Source organism: Nomascus leucogenys, chromosome 12 (assembly GCF_006542625.1).
Source record: "Nomascus leucogenys isolate Asia chromosome 12, Asia_NLE_v1, whole genome shotgun sequence".
Lineage (NCBI taxonomy): Eukaryota > Metazoa > Chordata > Mammalia > Primates > Hylobatidae > Nomascus > Nomascus leucogenys.
The window spans coordinates 8,892,150-8,907,213 of record NC_044392.1 but is presented as its reverse complement, the minus strand read 5'-3'; the positions used below and the strand labels follow the sequence as shown (position 1 = coordinate 8,907,213).

Below are 15,064 nucleotides of genomic sequence, written 5' to 3'. Positions count from 1 at the left end.
AGTGAGTGAGTACCATTCTGTTTGTGTAGAAGAAACCTGTTGTTTCTGAACCTATTTAACTGATTTCAGAATAATTTATGTATCTTTAGAAAAATAGTATTATTTCTTACTTTACCTAAAGTTTTCTTTAGTACCCTTTTCTGAGTAGCTGTAGGACTGGAGTAACCCTAGACCTTCATGTCTTCTGGAACTTAATGCCAAGAAAATGAGAATAAGCCTTTCTGCGTCCCCCTTTTTTGAAGAGACAGGGTCTGTTGCTGCTTAGGTTGGTCTTGAACTCCTGAGCTCAAGGAGTCCTCCCAGTTTGGCCTCCTGAGTAGCTGGGACTACAGACGCACACACTGTCATGACTGGCTTTCAAGAATGAGGCTTTGTGTAATAAACAGCCTTTCTCCTTGTTTTACTTGAGAATGAATATTTTCTATTGGTTTTTATGGGTGTGCCCCCTCCCTCCCCTTTTAAATTACTTAGGAGCTTGCAAGTTTTTGAAGAAACAGGAATCTCTCATAGTGAATTTCTCCGTCGTCAACATACAGAAGAAGGTGGTGGTCCCCTTGGAGGTCCTCTGAAGTTCTCTAACCCTTGCATCCTTTGGCTTCATGCTGACCAGGCAGGTAACAGCCCTTTGATGCCCTAGAGTCCATCTGTGATGGAACTTAGAGTAATAAGTTACTGTATAGAAAATGCTTAGAACCATGGGTGGCTCATAATAAACACTAAACAAGTATTAGTTATTAATTTTATTATCATGATCATTATTTGTTGACTTAGGCATAGTGCCATTCCCCTAGATATCTGTTAGGAAAGGGAGAAAGGATAGCCCTGGCATTAGGAGAAGACATCACAGGTAGAGTGGGATGGGATGGACGGAATGGGAAAGAGACTGCCATACAGGGAAGGTCCAAAGGAGAAAAAGAAGGCAGTCTCTTGTGGAAGGTCGGCTGGAGGCTAGAATGTTCTAGAAGCAATATGCCTTATAATTAGCTTGCTAGCCTGATGGTGCTTTGTTGCTAAAGTATAATTATGTCCTGTGATAGTAGTAACTTATTCATCCAGCAAACATTCAGTAAGCATTCAGTGAAGTGCTGGGTATTCTGTGTGGTACTTCGGTTTCAGAGTTGAAGAGACAGTGCCTTTTCTTAAGGAATTCCCAGTCTAGTGGGACAACAGACAAGGAGATAGATACTATCTGTCTGTCTATTATTTATGTGATAAATGCTGGGCTAGATATATTTTCAGAGTGCTGTAGGGCCACAGAGAAGGGATGACGAACATTATCTTGGGGGGAGTCAGAGACCGGTTTGCAAAGGTAGCCTATGATAGGCCTGGAAAGATGACATCATTGTGTGGACAAACAGTAGAGTGTAGCACTGAAGAGCACAGGCTCTTTTTTTTTTTTTGAGACGGAGTCTTGCTGTGTCGCCCAGGCTGGAGTGCGGTGGCGCAATCTCGGTTCACTGCAAGCTCCGCCTCCCAGGTTCACGCCATTCTCCTGCCCCAGCCTCCCAAGTAGCTGGGACTACAGGCGCCCGCCACCACGCCCGGCTAATTTTTTGTATTTTTAGTAGAGACGGGGTTTCACTGTGTTAGCCAGGATGGTCTCAATCTCCTGACCTCATGATCCGCCCGCCTCTGCCTCCCAAAGTGCTGGGATTACAGGCGTGAGCCACTGCACCCGGCGAGCACAGGCTCTTGAGGCAGACTGTCTAATAGCAAATTCCTGCTCCACTAGCTTCTAGTTATGTGAATTGTAAGACAAATTAGTTTACCTTTCTGTGTCCCAATTCTCCTGTAAAATAGAGATAATAGTAATAACACATATTTCATAGCTTCATTAAGGATTAGATGAATTAATACATATATAGTTCTCAGAATGTGCCTGACACATGATGGGTCCTCAATAAATGCAAACTTTCTAGGAAGGTTACTGTTGCTGTAGGCCAGTAAATCACAATGGTAGAGATGCAGAAGAACATAATTAAAATGGTGACAATCTGTTGTTAAATTAATCTACCATAAATTGATAAAAGTAATTTTTCAATAATGAAATTTTATAAACAAAAACTTTTACTCTACAGTTCAGCATAAAATAATGGTATCTGATTCATAATAAAGTATGACCTCTCATTCTTTGTTGCTTTGCTTGGCTCAGTAGTTTAGAATGTATCTAGGATGTCTTTTTTTTTTTTTTTTTGAGACGGAGTCTTGCCCTGTTGCCCAGGCTGGAATGCAGTGGTGTGATCTCGGCTCACTGCAACCTCCACCTCCTGGGTTCAAGCGATTCTCCTGCCCCAGCCTCCCAAGTAGCTGGGATTACAGGCACGCGCCACTACGCCCAGCTAATTTTTGTACTTTTAGTAGAGACGGATTTCACTGTGTTGGTCAGGCTGGTCTCAAACTCTTGACCTCGTGAGCCACCCACCTCGGCCTCCCAAAGTGCTGGGAGTACAAGCGTGAGCCACCGCACCCAGCCGTATCTAGGATGTCTTTGGATCAAAGTTCCATGTTCTTATCCAAGGTGTCATCTAGGGGTTCTTAAACATAAAGTAACACTAAGTTACAGTATAATGACACATTAAATTAAAAATAAGAAAGGTAAACCAGGGGATCCTCAGCCACCTCTAAAACACATTGGGATATACGTTCCATATGAGAATAAAATATTTGTCCTTCACAATTGCTGTAATTGTATGCTTTCTCTATATAATGAGGCATGTGCTTCATTCTGACTGTTTTTATTTGGAGTTACAAAGTCTTAAATGTTAGTAAAGTATGAATTATTATAATAATCTTTGGAATCTGAATTCTTTCTTCCATTTGGACAAATTCTCTTTTTTTGTGACCGTGTGTTCACTCGTCATGTAAGTATATAGTAGGTACCTACAACTTGCTCGCTGGTTGATGGGCTAATTTGATTCAAGTTCTAGATGAGCGCTTGGATAAGAGGGTGGATGACATGCTTGCTGCTGGGCTCCTGGAGGAACTAAGAGATTTTCACAGACGCTATAATCAGAAGAATGTTTCGGAAAATAGGTGAGGATTTGGCTGTTATTCTGACCTACTGTCCGTATTTTGCAGACAATCAAAAGACCATAACGCTGATACTGGTTTTGGGTCTACTTGTTTATCAGCCTTCATTGCAGATGCAGTTTTTTAATCTTTCAGACAGTCCCAGGAGTTAACATTTCAAGAAAGTAACCTGGTGGGTAGGGGAGGGGGAAATTTCAGAGAATCAGTAACTTCTCAGGATCTCAATTTCCTTATCTGACAGATGAAATGGCTCAACTAGGTCCATCTCCAAAGCCCCTGCTAGCTTTTAGGAGCAATGGCTCATCTGCTGATACCCTCCTGTTCCCAGCCAGGACTATCAACATGGTATCTTCCAATCAATTGGCTTCAAGGAATTTCACGAGTACCTGATCACTGAGGGAAAATGCACACTGGAGACTAGTAACCAGCTTCTAAAGAAAGGTGTGAATTCTTCCATCAAATCTAGTCTTGGACATCTTTGGGTGGCAGAGTACTCTGCTGGTATGGTCTGAGAAAGAGCCAAGGCTCAAAGCGTCCCAAATAGCCTTCAGCTCAGAACCGAGATTTTTGTCCACCAAGTCTGACATTATACTCTAAATCTGTTGTATCTTTCAGGTATTGAGGCTCTGAAACAAGTAACTAAGAGATATGCCCGGAAACAAAACCGATGGGTTAAAAACCGTTTTTTGAGCAGTAAGTCTCATGTTTTTCCTTATCCTATGGGTCTGTTTTCAATAGAATGTAGATGTCCTCAGCTCACCCAGAAAATGAATTTTAGATTCTGGGCCTGTTCTAAGATTTTGGATCTGACCTAAGGGAAGTTCTATAACATAAATGATTATCCAGGGATATTTTCTTGTGATGTCTCAGAAAAAAAAAATTGTTTGCATTGAGGAGTCTGCCTTCTGCCTTGAACAGATGGATACTGGCTGCAAACAGCTAAGAACAACAGCAGCACCTTGTTTGGAGAGTTGGTGTTCAGGGCTGATTTTTAGCTTCAGTTTTGTACCTGAAGAGCAGTCAGATTTCTGTAGGGAAGATTTCCTAATTACAGTGTTTTTTGGGGGCCAGATGAGTAGTATAAAAAGACACCTTCACCATTTCTCCCAGCGTCTCCACATGGTGCTTCAGATTGCTTCAAATGAAACTTTAGTTGAACAGCATTTTTACGGGAAAAGAAAGGAAAGTCTCATTGATTTGGCTCTGTACTGTGTCTTTGGCACTAAATTTGGTGTTATATTATTGAGTCTTCAAGGTAGGTGTTATTCTTTTCTTTTTACAGATAAGAAAATGAAGGCCTAGTGAAGTTAAAATCACCCAGCTAGTCAGCAGTAGATAACTGAATGCAGGCCTGACGGAGTCCACACTCCTTTATACTACTCTTACTTCCTTTAGCTGTAACTTTAGCAAGACAGCATTAGTATTGGACCGTGGGTAAAAACTGTGTGGTTATGAGCTAAAGGAGATTAAGCATAGGTGAAACTTCAGTTTTATCTTGTGGACACGTTTCAAATGTGCTTCTGAATCATCCTGTGTTTACCTTTTGCTGGTAGACTTCTGCTCTCAACTACAGACAGGGCCAGCTGAAGCCTCTGCCCCACTCGGTGCCTCTGAAAATACATCCCTTGATCCCTGCTGTTGACCACTAAACTGCTAACATTCTTTCTCCCAGCTCCCACTCTGCCTGAGCCCTCCAGTGGAGTTCTGGTGTGGAGAGGCTCGTTGGGCTTTCTTCTGCTTACCCTGTTTTCTCTGCGTGTCCTGGTAGATAGAAGTCTTAGTGTCATCTGAAGTTGAAGCTCAGTGCTGTACTACAAATTTCTAATGCAGCTTCTCTTATCCCCATGTCTGACAATAAGCCTTTAACAGAAGACTTTTTGGTAATAATTTAGAACTTCTTCCTGTAGTAAAACCACAATAATTCCTCCATCTCTGTGGCAGGAGGAGTTGATGGCACAGTGTGTGTCATATGCCTGTTCCTCATTCGTGTGTATGCCGGCATCGTCCTGGTGCTGGAGTGAAAGACACAGCTGCCCTGTAAATCAGGAGCTGTGCGTGATTGGCCAGGGCTGGTCTGCTGGGATATGGTTCTGGCAGGAAGCCAGGGGGACTTCCCCACCCCAGCTTGGCCTTGGACCCAAGCCAGAAATAGCAGCTGGGAGCCGAGAACTTGTTGAAAGGTGCTTAGACAGGGCACAGAAGCCCAACAAAGGGCTTAGAGGAGAAAGGAAAATGTAGAGTGGCCTGGAAACAGGTGCAGAGCTTAGCCAAGGCCAGGTGTGCTGTGGATGCTGCCTGCACCCTCCTAGTCTCACCTTTCCGTGTGGTGGCAGGTGCAGCCCAGTCCAATTTATGAAGAATCTTATTTGGGGTTGGCACAATCAAAAGGCCAGCACCTGCCAGTCGTTGGCATCCCAAGGCCTTTGATGTTTTTGCCCATGGGCGATGCTCCTTTGCCTTTAGGCAACTGACTTAACCTAGCTGTGGAGGGCAATTTAGTGTGTACATAGGTAGGGAAGCTAACCACAGAGACTAAACTCTTGCAACATGGTTGGCTCAGGTGGGTGAAATACCTGTTGCTGCACTCTTTGCTACCTTCAGTCTCATCTTCATTCAGAAGTGTCTACCAGGGGGTGTTTCTTGAATACCCTCTAGATCAGGTTTTTAAAAGAAGCTGCCCAACTACATCAATTCTAAGACTTCTTTCTGGTTCGCAGATTCTGTGGCTTATTGGCTGATATGATTCTGTTCCCAGCCCATGCTGTCAGAGCATTTCATGAGTCCCAGGCCGCTGAGGGAATATATGCAAACCTGAGACTAGTATCTGCTCCTAAAGAAAGCTGTGAATTCTCTTGCCACAGATCGCCATCATTGTAAGATGATATGGAACTTAGAATAGGCACTTACTTAAAGCTGTTAGTTTATTTCTTCTTACGATGTGCTGTCTTTGTCTTGTAGCTCACACAATGGTCACTCGAGCTGTTAACTCTATTCTGGTTTCCTGGCTGATCTAGAAGATCCTGCACCCATGTATCCAGATTATGTAGCTAGTCTTATTGGCTGCAGAGCAGTTAAACCTCTAGGTCTTTCTTGGATTGTGGTTCATGTTTAGTTAGAATTAATAGCATGGTCAGAATGTTTAGTCCTTTGGCTCTATGTATTTCCCTGGAGGATTTCAGAGTCCTGGGTGCAGAATAGATTGGGTTTGAGGCTGACCTCTCACAACCTTTCTTTGTCATCATTAGGACCTGGTCCCATTGTCCCCCCTGTCTATGGCTTAGAGGTATCTGATGTCTCGAAGTGGGAAGAGTCTGTTCTTGAACCTGCTCTTGAAATCGTGCAAAGTTTCATCCAGGTAATTGTGAATCATGATACATTCTATTGTCTGGTTTTCAGAGCACTTTCATTAGCTGACACCTTTGTTGCTATATTGAAGAACCAGGCCTTCTTTTCCATAGAATAAAGAAGAAGGGCTGGCTGCTTTTTAATACCTGGAGACTGCTTTTTCTACTTTTACATTCAGAAAGGTTGTTGCTAAAATCTGTATACAGCCCATCTGCTCTCTGGGTTGAGAAAAAGGAATCTTAGGAAAATCCCATTTCCCTTAATAGAGAATTATATCCAGATCTCTTTGAATTGAATACTCCCTTCCACCCTTGTTCTTTTAGGGCCGCAAGCCTACAGCCACTCCAATAAAGATGCCGTACAATGAAGCTGAGAACAAGAGAAGTTATCACATGTGTGACCTCTGTGATCGTATCATCATTGGGGATCGCGAATGGGCAGGTAGAGTATGGGGAGGGGCATGAAGAAATCTATAAGGGTGGGTTCACATTGACTTCATGAAATTTAGGGTCTTTGGCAGATTGAACCTGGAGTCTATTTATTTGTAAAGGGACAGCTAGATTCCTCTAAGAGCCTGTGCTCAAATTCCTTGGAGGCTTCTCCCAACTGGGGAGTTGTCTCTGTATTCTGAGATTCAGAGGAAGATCAAATGCTCTCCATCTTCAGCTGGAATTAATATTTTATACTAAGAGATCTGCAGTTAACTGTCTAGAGCCCCCTTGACTTTGTGGTCCTGCCTTGGAGGAGTTTCTTGGCCTTTCATGTTTATAATTCAGTGGGGGTTGGATCAAGAAGTAAGAGTGTAAGGGAAGCCAGGCAGCTCATCCAGGAGACTGGAAGCAGAAGCATAGCTGGGAGGGGGCAGGAAGTACAGTTACTCCTCCAGAGTGTGGTTTTTAAAAGTGGTATCTCCAGTAACTTCTGAGGTAATTGTTGACATAGTGGTAGTTGCTAAAACTGTGATAAAAAGATGTTAAGGGAAACTGTGTGAAAGTAAGCCTGTCACACATGTATAAAGAAGGTTAGTTCCCCACCATCTCAGGGCCAGCCCCACCCTAAGGCTCTATCCCTGCATTAGAGCCTGGATCTGCCTCTGCCACAGAGTGACATTGCACACACATCATTGGATTTTCAGATTTCTGTAGTCATCCAGTCAAAGCCCAGGACTTCTTCCCCAAGCCTTGAGTTTACATGGTATTTAGAAATAGGTGTAAGGTTTGCTGCTTTCAGGCACAGTGGGGCTTGTCATTTACTCAGCGGCTGGGATCCTTCTGTTCAGAGTACTGTTTTGCATGGGATTCTCAGAGAAGTAGATTTTTCTCCCCAAAGCAACCAATAGGATGATTAGGTCTATTAACTGGTAACTGGCAAAATGAACTCCATTGTCAGAGACTGGGGATGGCTGTGATTGCCCAACCAGCAGAAGAAGCCTCGATTGTCGTTGGTTTATAATGATGAAAGGGGAAGAGAAAGAGAGTATCTGATTGTTTTTTTCTAAAGGAAACTTAGTGGTTCGATTTGTTGAATGTCCTTCAGGGATAGCCTTAGAGAAGCAACATGTGTGAGCCTTTGTGAGCTTAGCTTGTGTAAGCCCTTCTGTAGTGCCATCTGTCAAGTCCTTGCTCCCATCTCCTGCTGCCATGGAGAGCCAGCCTAGAAGCCCGTTTTTTGCCTTAGGCTCTAGCTGGAGAACAAAGCTGACTTCTTTCCCCAAGTAAGCTTTTCTCTTAATTCTAACCTCTACCTTACTTATTCTTGCTTCTAAACACTTAAAAATGACGTTTTTAATATGTATAAAAGAGAATTTAAACTAGTTGTCTATCTCTTTCAGTGTTCCCAGATGAGATTTCCTTGAAAAAAGAACAGGATAGTGAAAATAAACCTGTATGAGTTAGTCAGAAGGTGGGAACTGTCTTAGGGGTGACAGGTCAGCAGTTGATAGCAGGCAACAGTGGCCCTTTAGCTTGACTTCCTTCTTGGACCCTCAGAAGAGATCGTCGGTGATAAATGCACCTTCCTGTCTCCCTGGAGCAGTATGTGCCTAGAGAATAGGAATCTTGCCAGAGAGTCGTTCACATGACCTTTTTGACCCAGGCACAGGTATGCCAGACCAGGAAGGACAACAGGCAATGCCCTGCAATACAGATGAGGATTTGAATTTCTAACTTTTCAACCTTACAAGTTAAAAATGCATCTATAACAGGAAGCCGCATACTACAGAGACCGGATTCTGGAAAGTGGGATCTCTTTTTGGAGGTATATAGGTCTAAGTAGAAGAGTTTACCTGCTGTGTGACCTTGGACATTTTGCAAGACCTCTCTGAACTTCAGTTTCCTTTGTATAAAATGAGCAGAATAGTACTATCTTACAAGACTGCCATGAGGATTGGTGATGTAAAGTACCTAGCAGGGAGCACTTGATATGTGGTAGCTCACTCTATTTTGCTAGCTGGCTGGACATATAATTTATTCTTCCCTTAAAAATGCGAAGCAGCTATACCAGTACATGTGTTGATCTTGCTGTTTATTGTTGAAGAAAAGCATTGTATAGTTAATTTTACTTGCTTCTAGGATTAATTCTAGAAAATTCTAATGAGTTTTTTTGTTTGTTTGGTTTGATTTTGTCTTATCAGCGCATATAAAATCCAAATCCCACTTGAACCAACTGAAGAAAAGAAGAAGATTGGACTCAGATGCTGTCAACACCATAGAAAGTCAGAGTATTTCCCCAGACCATGACAAAGAACCTAAAGAGAAGGGATCCCCAGGGCGGAATGATCAAGAGCTGAAATGCAGCGTTTAAGAGACATGTCCAGTGGCCTTTGGAAAGGTGGTGGGGATCCAATTCAGGAGGGAGGGGTATGTTTGTCTCCCAGTCTGGGCAGAGGAGTGCTATGCAGAATTTTCTGTATAGCAGAAAAACTCCCACCATTTTCTTTTGATGTGGTTTTAAAGTCTCATGTTCTCTATAATAGAAACAGCAGGTCTTGTCAGCTCGTTGTGTGGCTTATGTGTCTGGAAATGATGTAGTTCAGAAAAGCATTTTTTTTCTTTGAACCTTAAAGTTTCTATTATTAAAAGCGGCACAGATTCCACATTTTTACACATGAGGATCTTTTTTGTGGTGAATACCAGGATTGACTGCATCCCTTTAAAGAAGTTTTATGTCCCTGACTCTGGCTAAAATTATCTAATTTCCAGATGCTTTTTGTAGATGACTGAAGTATTTGTGAGCCACATATTGGGAGTTCTAGATTTGAGTGAATGGCAGGAAAGGGCCATCTCCATTGAGATGATTAAGTGAACCAAACTAGTTCTCGGAATTCTACAGAGAAGGAGGGAATCAGACTGAGGAAGCTGTGACATGGGACTTGAAGACCAAAGACTTCGAAATTTGCGAGCTGCTCATGTGTGAGTTATTATCACTGCTGTCTTTCTGTTGAGTTACAAATCTATATTTTTATTGAAGTTTAAATAAAAAATTTACAAGAGCCTCTTTGATCCTTAAAAAGATATGCAAGTCCATGTCTAGTTTATACACAGTATGCTCTGTTATCAACATGATAGCTTTTTCTCAAATTTGACATTTTTCGTAGATCATGCTGTCTGTTCATTTATGTAGCAGGTGTTTATTTAACACATTATAGTCCTTGAAGACATCTAGAGAGGGTCTTTTACTGGAGATCTATTACTTCCGATTGAAACCCTCTTTCTGGAGTGACCTGAGCTGCCAGCAATGTTAAGTAGATACTTATTTATATATAACATCAAATATAGCATTTTTAGGGTATAATTCAGCAGCATTAACTACATTCACAATGTTGTGCAATCATTCCCACTATTTCCAAAACGTTTTTGTCACTCCAGACAAACTTTCTGCCCTTTAAGCGTTAATTCCCCATTCAAATACATTTTGTTTGTGCAGAATCTACTATATGAGAGGCCCTGAATTAGGCTAAAGGGAATGCAGAGATGAGATGTGGTTCTTGCCTTCAGGGAGCTTATAAATAATTGCATGTGTACCCAAACACCAATCCAGGCAAGAGAGTATCAAAGGCCATAAGAGCTGTGTAGAATTTCAGTTTAGAAGGAACGGAAGGGATCATGGAAGGAGGAGCATTTCTGCTGGACCTTGAAAAGCAATTCTTGGTAAATGTTTTGTTTCCTATGCATATAAGACTTCATAGAGGAGAAGGTAGAGTAAAAAAACTATCTAACTTGATTGACCTTTTTAAACAGTGCTGAATTCCAGAGCCTCACCCACCTTTAACTAATTTGAATCTCAAAAATAAATTTATTCTCTGGGCAAAGAAGTTTATTAAATACTTTAGGACTTAACAAGGTGGGAAACCACATCTTCCCGGTGGGAGTGGAGATGAGTACTTACTGTGAGCCAAGCAGTGCCAAGTCCTTTTTATACGTTATCTTCTCACACAGCCCTGGGAGGGAGATGCTGTTTCCTTTGCCGTTAACCAAGGAGGAAACTAAGGCTCAGCAATGGAGTACAGCTAGCAAGCGGTAGAGCTGGAATTGAGGTGAGGCTGGTAGACTCAAGCTATTAAGCACTGTGTTAAGCTGGCAGTTTGTAGGGAAGAACCTTTAGTTTCTCTGAAATATTCTTCGTTCAAGTTGCTAAGTATGTTTTAAAGCCTAAAAATGTTTCAGTAGACAAGCAGGAAAAACTAGTTTTAATAATTGTATGTTAAAAAGCTTTTAATCCTTCCATCTGAAATACCTGGAGCAGTAACTTCTTGTTGAACTCATTGTTATCTCTATGGCAATTGGAAATCAGGACTTTTTTACAAAAAAAAAATCAAAGTGTCTAATATTTATGAAGCACTTACTAAGTGTAAGGCACTGTGGTTGAGCCCACTGTTCATATTCCTAGAAATTGTAAATTCAGCCAAATGAAATTCCTTTATCAGCAGCAAAGAGCCTGGGAGAGGCAGAACACTCACTAGAAATCTGCCTGGTGCTCTGGTCTGAAGCATTGCCCTGAGTAGATTTCCCCTTTTGTGCGTGCTCCCCTGTGAATGACTTCGCTGTCGAGTGTAGGGAAGGAAAGTAGTTTGTCTTGTGATGGTCGTAAATGTAGAGATGAAAGAATTCTTTATCTCTTGTATGGATGGGGAAACTGAGGCCTAAAACATGGATGTTCCAGTCACAGAGCAAGGCAAAGCCGGGACAAACCTTAGATCACCTTTCTTACTCTATTACTAAATCTCATACCAAATCTCATTTGAGAGCTGAAAAGTACCATAGAGCTTTGAGCTATTTGCTCAGCCTGGAGTGAGAATGAGGAATCTGGCCACAGAAATCCCAAGGCAAGCAGAGCCTCCAGTCCAGGTATCCAGAGCCTCCAGTCCATCACACCAGCAGTGCCATCTAAATGGCTTTGGCAATTAATTCCAATACTCAGTGAGCTATTAGGTTCATCTGCTTCTGTCAGTAAAAGTCTTGATTAGGCTTTAGATACTTCTTACAGTTCAGGCAGTGCTGTTGTAAATGGGTAGAAAGTACTTTGATTCTGAAGAGAGATCTAGACTTGAAAATACTTTGCTTGATTCTTAGGGCTAAGCAAGAGAACAGCTCATCTGTATTCCAGGAATATGGCTTGATCCTTCTTAACTCTTGGTAATTTTTTGTACTCTCTTAGCTCTCTTTAGTTCCAAAGAGGATTTTTTTGCTTAAAACAAAACAAAACACCCAGTATAACATTAAAAAAAAAACAGTCCGGGAGTGGTGGCTCACGGCTGTAATCCCAACGCTTTGGGAAACTGAGGCAGAAGGATCACTAAAGAGGAGTTTGAGACCAGCCTAGGCAATGTAGTGAGACCCAGTCTGCACAAATATATATATATGTGCCAGGTATGGTGGGTCGTGCCTGTAGTCCCAGCTATGTGGAAGGCTCAGCCTCAGGTAGGAGGATGGCTTGGGCCTGGGAGATTGAGGCTACAGTGAAACATGATCATGCCACTGCATTCCAGCCTGGGTGGCAGAGCAAGACCGTGTTGCTCAAAAAGAAAATAAAATCAACAACCCCCTCCCCCAAACACACATGCATGAAATCAACCTTTTATGAATGCAGTGACTTGTCAATATCCCTAGCACCTAGATACAGTCAAATATTTGTTGAATCAATTGCATGAAAGCATGAAAACTAAGTAGGTCTCTACATAAGTGATCTGCTTCAATTGTTAAATACTCTTTAACCAGGATGAAGAAATTTTGGGATAGCCACTGGCAAGAATTTCAGTATTTGATTATCACCTACTTGGGCAGTTAAGGCTGTTTTCTAAAATGATGGCCAACTGGTTATTTGTAAAGCTACTCTGAATGCTTACAAAGGAAGCTGCATGTTTGTATTAGTTCAGGTAAAAGGCTAAGTTGCTATAACCAAGAGACTCAACAATACAGTGGCTTAAAGAACAAAGAAGTTTATTCTTTCTCACATAACAGCTCTGAAGGGAATTAACCTATCTGAAGTGAGTGATCCAGGTCATTGGGGCAGCTCTGCACCAAATGGTCATTCAGGGACACAGATTCCTCGTATCATGTTGCTTCTCCATCTTCTGGAGCATTGTCCTCATCTGCTGCATGCTTGAAGCTGGGTCATCACTGGTCCCAGCTGATGGGAAGGGGAAAAGGAACAGGGAGGAGGCAGACCCACTGCCTGAAGGCCTGGACCTTGCAGTGGCACGGATACTTCTGCCTACATTCTCACTTTCCATTGGCAAGGACTTAGCCCGATGGCCACACCTACCTGCCAGGAAGGCTGAGAAACGTATTCAAGCCATGTGCCAAGAAGGAATGGGAGGACAGGTTTTGGTGGGCAACTTACAGTCCCCACTAGATTGGTATCATGGAAGGAGCACTCAATTCCAGGCTCATTTAACTAATTAATTAACTCTGTTAGTTTGCTAGGGGCAAACCTCTCTATTTCTCCATCTGTGAAATTAGTGAGTTGTATTGAGCTGACCTCTGAAATATTTCAAAAAGTAAAGCTTGAGAAAATCCTGGCTGGTAGGACTTTAAGATGAGAATAAGAAAGCATTATAGGGAATGGGAGACTGTATAAACCTCAGGGCCAGTGGCTCATACTGTAAAGATGGTTGGGAGGAAAGATGGAAGGTGTTTTGGTGGCATTGTTGAATAACTGAACTAATGACTTAACTGCCTACCTTCAGACTTCGTTTTATGTGGCAGGGAGGGGACAGGGGGAGAAAGAAACCACTATTTGTATTTGCAGCTGAACACTTTACTTTCTAATATACTATCTGTGTGATCTTGGGAATATTGCTTAAAAGCCTGTTTCCTCATGTATAAAATGAAGTTATCTGTATTCCACGGGACATGGTAAAGATTAAGTGAGGTCCTTTTGTAAATAGCATACTGTTTTGGCACTGTAGTGCCCAGTGAATGGTAAGCATAAATTGGATTTATTTGCTTCATTGGGGAAAAATTGTTAATGCTACTAAAATGTTGGTTTATGATATGGTATCTTTTCTTGGAAGTTATCAGGGCAAGCTCTGACTTAAGACTGACTAGTTTGGTGGACTGTAGTACTAATGGCCAGAAATGGTGCCTCAGGCTTCGGCTGCCACCCACCTAGGCTTCAGCTGTTAAGTTTTGTTTGTTTCAATGCATATGATTTCTCCCATGGGTCAGTTCATTTGCTTGAACTGTTTTCTTCCCTTGAAATGTCCTTTCCCCTGCTCTTTACCTAGTGAACTCCTGCACATCCTTCAAGGCCCAGATCTGATGTCCTCTCCTTAGAAAAAGCTTCTTCGACTCCTCTAGGGAGACTTAATTTCACCTCCTAGCAGTTAATACGTAATAGTGTTAATATTAGCTGGTGCTTAGGTAGTCCTATGAGCTAGGCACTGCTTTAAGCACTTTTACACATATTAACTCATTTAATCCTCACAAAGCCCTATGAGGTAGTTTTGTGATTGTTCTTGTTAGCTCTGTCTTACAACTGAGGAAACTGAGTAGAGCAGTTAGGTGACTTTCCCAAGGGCAAGCTGGGATTTGAAAATAGGTGGGTGGCTCCAGAGTCTGTTCTGCCTCATTATTTTGCTACAGCTCATAGCACCTGTTATTTATCTCTTGTTCCCACTGGAAAGTAAATTCTGCCAGGATCTGAGTACTATTTTAAGATGATTGTGGAACATATAGGGGGCACCCAGTGTATACTGAGGCTAGTTTCTGCAAGGCACACCTCCCTGTCTAAACGCAGACATAGCTTCTCTTTATTGAGTGCTTTCTGTGTGTCAGGCATTATATCAAGCACATGCATACGTTATAATGATTCCTTAAAACAAACGGACAAGATAATTTGTTATCACCATTTTATAAACACAGCTTAATGAACAGTGGTTGGCACAGAGTAAACATGCCAATATTTGCCAAGTACCAGAGATAAAGCTTGGTGAGGGTAGCGATTTTTGTCTGTTGCTCACTGCTTTATCCCTGGCACCTACAAGGGCCTGCTGCTTAAAAGCACTTATTTGTGTTTTTGTTTTTTACTTGAAGTCAGCCTTTTATTTTTATCCAGATTTATTGAGATATAATTGACAGATAAAATTATATATATTTAAACTATATAAAGTGATGATTTTATATATGTATATATATGTGTATATCTATCTATATCTATCTATCTATCTATCTATCTATCTATCTATCTA

General features: G+C 41.8%; 1 protein-coding gene across 2 annotated transcripts in view; it reads left to right on the top strand.

Annotated features, from left to right (window-relative positions):
- TRIT1 (tRNA isopentenyltransferase 1) overlaps positions 1-9,885 on the top strand; it is a 36,698-nt gene extending 26,813 nt beyond the window's left edge. Inside the window, exons 5-11 of one of the 2 annotated variants that reach the window (XM_003273318.2) lie at positions 472-614; positions 2,922-3,033; positions 3,359-3,471; positions 3,646-3,723; positions 6,276-6,385; positions 6,699-6,816; positions 9,008-9,885. In XM_003273318.2, the coding sequence (XP_003273366.1) occupies positions 472-614; positions 2,922-3,033; positions 3,359-3,471; positions 3,646-3,723; positions 6,276-6,385; positions 6,699-6,816; positions 9,008-9,177 (844 nt within the window). In that variant the 3' untranslated portion in view covers positions 9,178-9,885. The remainder of the gene's footprint in view (positions 1-471; positions 615-2,921; positions 3,034-3,358; positions 3,472-3,645; positions 3,724-6,275; positions 6,386-6,698; positions 6,817-9,007) is intronic. The other variant, XR_004032564.1, reaches the window with a different exon arrangement.
- Positions 9,886-15,064: the final 5,179 nt, after the last annotated feature.